General features: G+C 39.2%; 1 protein-coding gene across 1 annotated transcript; it reads left to right on the forward strand.

The window, feature by feature from the left end:
* Window positions 1–1,563: 1,563 nt before the first annotated feature.
* On the forward strand, window positions 1,564–5,941 carry rnf41 (ring finger protein 41). Its single transcript, XM_074680602.1, has 7 exons — window positions 1,564–1,700; window positions 2,446–2,550; window positions 2,636–2,751; window positions 2,836–3,107; window positions 3,382–3,517; window positions 4,166–4,269; window positions 4,383–5,941. Exons 3-7 carry the CDS (start codon window positions 2,662–2,664, stop codon window positions 4,735–4,737), a joined length of 957 nt encoding a protein of 318 aa, XP_074536703.1. The 5' UTR covers window positions 1,564–1,700; window positions 2,446–2,550; window positions 2,636–2,661; the 3' UTR covers window positions 4,738–5,941.

Consider the following 5,941-nt stretch of genomic DNA (forward strand, 5'->3'; position numbering starts at 1 on the left):
TTTCCTGAGTCTGGTGTTATTTCTTGAAGCTATGTTTTATGCCTTACTGTTGGTATGACTCAGTTATTTTATTGAAATACACTATTTTTAAATGTGCAGAGAAGTGCTTGTTCCATGTCTCAGTTGTTTATCTCAAACAAATCAAGAAACTGATGAATCATATCAGGAATTGTGAAGGTGTTTAGTCAACAGAAATAAATGTAAGCTTTAAATTAAAATGTATATAATGCAAAGATGTGTAGACAACCTTATGGTTTGTTCAGAGGACTCACACAATGAGATGATTACAGTCGTCTGTGGCCTTGTTTAAACATGCAGTCACACATTCTGCCTATGATGACTCATGCTTTCAATGTGCTGTTCTGACTGTGAACCATATTTCCCACTACCAGGCAGCGCGCTTTCTCTCTGTCTCCGGCTGCTCTTCATTTCCCCTGTGCCTCAGCTCATACAGAGCATTAACAGCATGGATTCAGGTTGTAACAGGCCACTTTTGGTTTTAGAAAATGTGGATTTGTCAAAAGTAAATTAAAAATAAAAGAACAGGAATAAATTCAAAATTTTATCAAGATGCCAATATGTATGGAAGCCTACACTGGAGGATTAGGGCCATGTTGAAAAAAGAAAAGTCAGTTTTCAAGAATTATGTCAGAATAAACTCATCTTAGTCCTATCTAAAAAAATGAAGTATGAAAAATGTGGGATCACATATGTGTAAAATGATTTAGATGACACTACACCTCTCCTGGGTGAAGTTACCCAGCGCAGAGTATGGCTTACTTTGAGGATGTTTGTAGCTATCAGACTACCTTGCTGTGATTACAGAGAGGTGTCAGTTTTGTAAAAGCAGTGTTCCACTGAAGAGTTATTGCTGGGGGAGAGCTGAATTTGTGAATATCTTTTTAACCTTACTGAAGTTCTCAACAAAGCTGCAGTTTCTTTCAGTAGCTATCTTTTCAGGGTCCTTATACTTGTGATAATGTTATCCTGATGTGCCAAAAAAATGAAATAGTTCCTTATTTGCGAAACCTTTATTATAGTATAACTTCACAAGATGCTACGTGTTCCTTATTTTTGAACAGGCAGCTGCTGCTCTTCTAACAGCCTAAACTCTAAAGCCCTATACACTAAAGTAAAGAGTTTAATTTTATGAGATTATTCTTATAAATGTATGGCTGCATTTTTGTAAATTTATAAAATTTTAGCAAAATTTTTACTGAATTCTCAGAAATTTATGGCATTATTCATGTAAATTTCCTTTCCCCCCCTTAATTGTGGCCCCAAACCTCTGTCATAGAAACCTGTCTGCCATTAACGACATAAATAATATTATAATTAGTATATAATTGTTGTGATTTAGAATTTCATAATTATGGCAAAATATTTTTTATTTTTTACTTTTTCCTCTCTTTTTATGGCCAAAATGGGCTTCCATAAATTTGTTGATATATTTGTGAGTTCATGATTTTTATTTCAATAGATTTATAGATAAAAAGGAAGACGGGAAAATAGAAAGATAGGAAAATAGTAAAGATAGACATCATAAACTGTTGTGCGTCATGACGTCGACATCTCCCGGCGTATCGACGACACAGAGGTGTAGGATGTAGCGCCAGACGTGGCTAGCCAGCAAGTGGGAACAGCAGGACATCCGAAAATACATTTACATCGATATCAGGATCCGTTTTCTACATGTTCCAGTGAGTATATCAGTCATGTATTCATTTTTCTTTCAGGGTGACTTATTGTAAATAATAATTTATGGGCGTACTTTTCCCAGACTGGGGTCTGTCTGGCTAGCACGTATGCTATCTTCCACAGGAAACCAACGGTACTGTAGAGGCTAGCATGGCTATTAGTTAGCAAGCGTAATCCACATTTAATTCATGACGTGCACACTGTACTGACGTCCGAACCCAAGATGTTGGTTATTTTGACAACATGAAATCAGTTCGACTTGTTATATGTCTAATTGTTTCGCGCTGTTGTGTCGTTTTTGCAGCGAAATAACGACCTATGCATGGCTAACGTTAGCGTTAAAGGTTAGCTTGTCTGCAGGGCATTCTGTGTGCGTCGGAAGGAAAAGGATCTGAAGCTGTTAAATCACCCCGGACCAGACCGGTGTATGCTGATTTTAGCAAAATTAGGTCAGCCACCAGTCAGATGGGACAACAGGATGCTCCCCTCACATGTTAAGGCTCGGCTTGTGCGATTTCATATGTCGAGGATAATGTTAGACAACCACATTACATTACGGATTAAGGACATCGCTGTTTGGCTCTCGGATTTCTATAAATATGGCTTTCTAAAACGTCATGTGTCATTGTGCATTTTAAGCTTTTGGTTGGTTTTAAAGATAGGGAGATTAGACATACTTATCAGGATGCACTTGTTTTAGTGTGTAGAGTTATTTTGTAATCTAAATATATGTTTTCTTCTTTAAAGGGAGGATTTGAGTGTCTTTAGGCAGACAGATGACTTCTGCCTGATGTGACGCATCAGCTTTACACCAAGAGCTAATGGAAGTATTCAAGGCCTTTTGTGAGTGAGGTAGGCTCATTTTATGCGTGTAAATAACTGATTATCAACAGTCGCTTCTTATTGCAGTCAAGTGAACCTAATCTGTTTCTCTCAGGGGGTTGTGGTTCCTTGTAATGTACCATGGGGTACGACGTTACGAGGTTCCAAGGGGAGGTGGATGAAGACCTGCTGTGCCCTATATGCAGTGGAGTTCTTGAAGAACCAGTGCAGGTAAGCCCTCATTTTAAGATCATCAATTTGCATCATTTGCATCATCAATTCTCTAAAGTTCAGTTGTTTTTGTTTTTGCTCTAGGCTCCACACTGCGAGCATGCCTTCTGCAACGCCTGTATAACACAGTGGTTTGCCCAGCAGCAGATTTGTCCTGTTGACCGCACGGTTGTGACACTAGCTCACCTCCGACCTGTGCCCCGCATCATGCGCAACATGCTGTCCAAACTTCAGATAAACTGTGACAATGCAGGTTTTGGCTGCACAGCAACACTACGGCTCGATCAGCTTCAGTCGCACCTGAAGGACTGTGAGCACAACCCTAAGAGGCCCGTCAACTGTGAGGAGGGCTGTGGGTGAGTAGTTTGTCCTTGCGTTAAAATGTAATTTTATTGCTTTTGGATGCATTGGCTAAAAGTTTTGTCAACCTTTAATTCATTCTAAACTAACAGGTAGAGCTTGTTACAACAAAAAAAGCTGCTCTACCAAAACAAATATTTAAAGACAAAGTCAAATATTTGTTCTCAAGAAGAGTGTCATAAGCACGTGAATTGCAAAAATATTTGACATCTGTATTGTACAGTGTAAAATTAAAACTCTTTCTCTTCTGTCTTTCACCTAATCTTGCAGGCTTGAGATGCCCAAAGATGAGCTACCCAACCATAACTGCATCAAACACTTGCGGAGTGTCGTCCAGCAGCAACAGACAAAGATTTCAGAGCTGGAGAAAACCGTGGCAGAACATAAACACCAATTGGGGGAACAAGTAAGAATATTGCCTGCTAATTTTATAGTCACTACAATGTACTTTAAGAGGCTCATTTGGACGATGTTGATAAATAAAGTAAGATCCACGTTCTTAAAGCGCTCAAAGCATTGATGTGGGAACACAACCATTTATTTGCAGAGAATGGTTAGTTGGCCAGGCCCTTTAGGAAATTATCTGTGATATTTCTTTGTGTTAAAAGATGTTATAGATTGATCACTCTGTAGATTTCCCCCTGGAGTTATTAAGTGTAATATAGAGAACTGCATGGAATACTAATATTGTAGTGAGACCAGTGACTTGCACCATGAAGGCTGTACTGAGATTCAGTGGTCATCAATTTTTTATGATACTGTTACCTAAAGCAAGAGGAGCTGAAAATGAATATGCGCTGCTTCACCCTGTAAGGAATTTCTATCAGGGTATATCTTCCCTAATGGATGGATTGGAGTCTGAAAAAGCTGAGAGGATTAAGGATCAGTGTTTGTCCAAAAAAAAGTCAATAAAAGTGAGTTAAGAGGAGAGTACTGCTGATTCATTAAGACACTGTAGCGGCCAACAGACTGCAGGTTTCAAGTTAAAAATTTATGTCTCGTTTTAGAAGAGAATATAAGATTTGTTGTTGAAGACGATGCTTTTAATTTCCAGAAACGAGACATTCAGCTGCTAAAAGCCTACATGAGAGCCATCCGTAGTGCTAACCCAAACCTACAAAACCTGGAGGAGAGCATCGAGTACAACGAGATCTTAGAGTGAGTGAAACCTATTTGCTTTTCTTTTTGAGATGTTTTCTATTATTAACCCTGTCAGACGGCAGCAGCTCAGTCCTTAACTCTCTTCTGGTTTCACTTCCTATCGTCCTCAGGTGGGTGAATTCCATGCAGCCTGCTCGAGTCACACGCTGGGGTGGTATGATCTCCACTCCTGATGCTGTGCTCCAAGCAGTAATCAAACGCTCCCTGATCGACAGCGGCTGTCCCCTGTCCATTGTGAACGACCTGATCGAGAACGCCCACGAGCGGAACTGGCCGCAGGGATTGGCCACGCTCGAGACACGGCAGATGAACAGGCGCTACTATGAGAACTACGTTGCTAAGCGCATCCCTGGCAAGCAGGCAGTGGTAGTGATGGCCTGTGAGAATCAACATATGGGGGAGGATATGATCCTGGAGCCCGGCCTGGTCATGATCTTCGCTCACGGAGTGGAGGAGATCTTATAACTGAACAGTGAGCAGCGCTGAACCAGAGACACGTGGGAGGGTTTGTTTGGGGGGTTCACTGCGATGAGTAGGCTTTGTGCTCATTGGAGTGAAACCCTCTGGATAAATTTGGCTTATAAAAATATAAAATGTTATAAGAGGCTAACTCCTAAGCTTGATACCTATGCCTTAAAGTAAGGACAATTATATTATGAACCTGTTAAGTAGAATCTTAATCTGACTGATCTAAGAGAAAAGGTGAGATGTGATGTTTACAAGGTTTATATTTGGTGCATTATATGATCTGATTGTTCTGCTCCGTGTCCCAATGTAGTATTAAGCTCGAGCCCCAGTTTAATGTCCTCAGTTGTATAAATGCCTGTAAATACAAATACTATATTGAATTATAAATGTCAGTCTCTTTCTCCTCTCACTGTAATTAGATTGTGATTTTCGTTTCAATCAGTTCTGTTTTGTCAGCTTGTGTTACTGTCTGCTGGGACGTCAACACGGAAGATTTTTGTGTGCTCGCTTTAGTGTTTAGTTTCCTGTGAATATTTCACAAGACATTGTGCTTCTCAGTTTAGATTGTCTAAACCTTCTGTGCCATTTGTTTTTATTTATTGTGTTGCCTTTTACATAAACATGCTTGAAGATGTAATCGTTTGATGTATGGAAATCTGCCTTTTCGGTGAATTTGAAGTTCATTGCAGGAAGAAAATTGATTTTGTGTTTGTTGCCTCAGTTGTATATATAAAGTCTGTACGTTGAATCCAGTCGGAAGTGTTAAATTTGAAGTTTAACATTTGGGATTTAGCTATGTTAAAGGATTTTTTTGAATCGTGATGGTTCACTAATTATCAAAGTGATCATTTTGTCTGTTTCTGATTGAAACAGTCATTGATATTCTCATTATTCACAAGTAGAAAGCATCTATTCACTGACATATCACTAAAAACCATAGCTTGGGGATTGTAAAAATACTTGTTAAGACACTCATGGCTTTTGGGAGGTATAATATTTCACTAAACCATCACCATAGTTACTTATTGCTGTATTAAGATAAGACTGCAGATGTCCAGTTAAAAAGCCTACACAAGTGCAGTAAACAGACAAGTTTTGGACCGTGCCCTTTATTGTTTATCCTGTAAATGTTTTTATTTGTTTTGTGTCTGTTATGTACTGTGCTGTACAGACAAGAAAGAAATAAATATGTTAAAAATGA

This window comes from Halichoeres trimaculatus, unplaced genomic scaffold, assembly GCF_033239565.1.
Source record: "Halichoeres trimaculatus isolate MK-OKI-2021-1 unplaced genomic scaffold, fHalTri1.1 fHalTri1_scaffold_11, whole genome shotgun sequence".
Classification (NCBI taxonomy): Eukaryota; Metazoa; Chordata; class Actinopteri; order Labriformes; family Labridae; genus Halichoeres; species Halichoeres trimaculatus.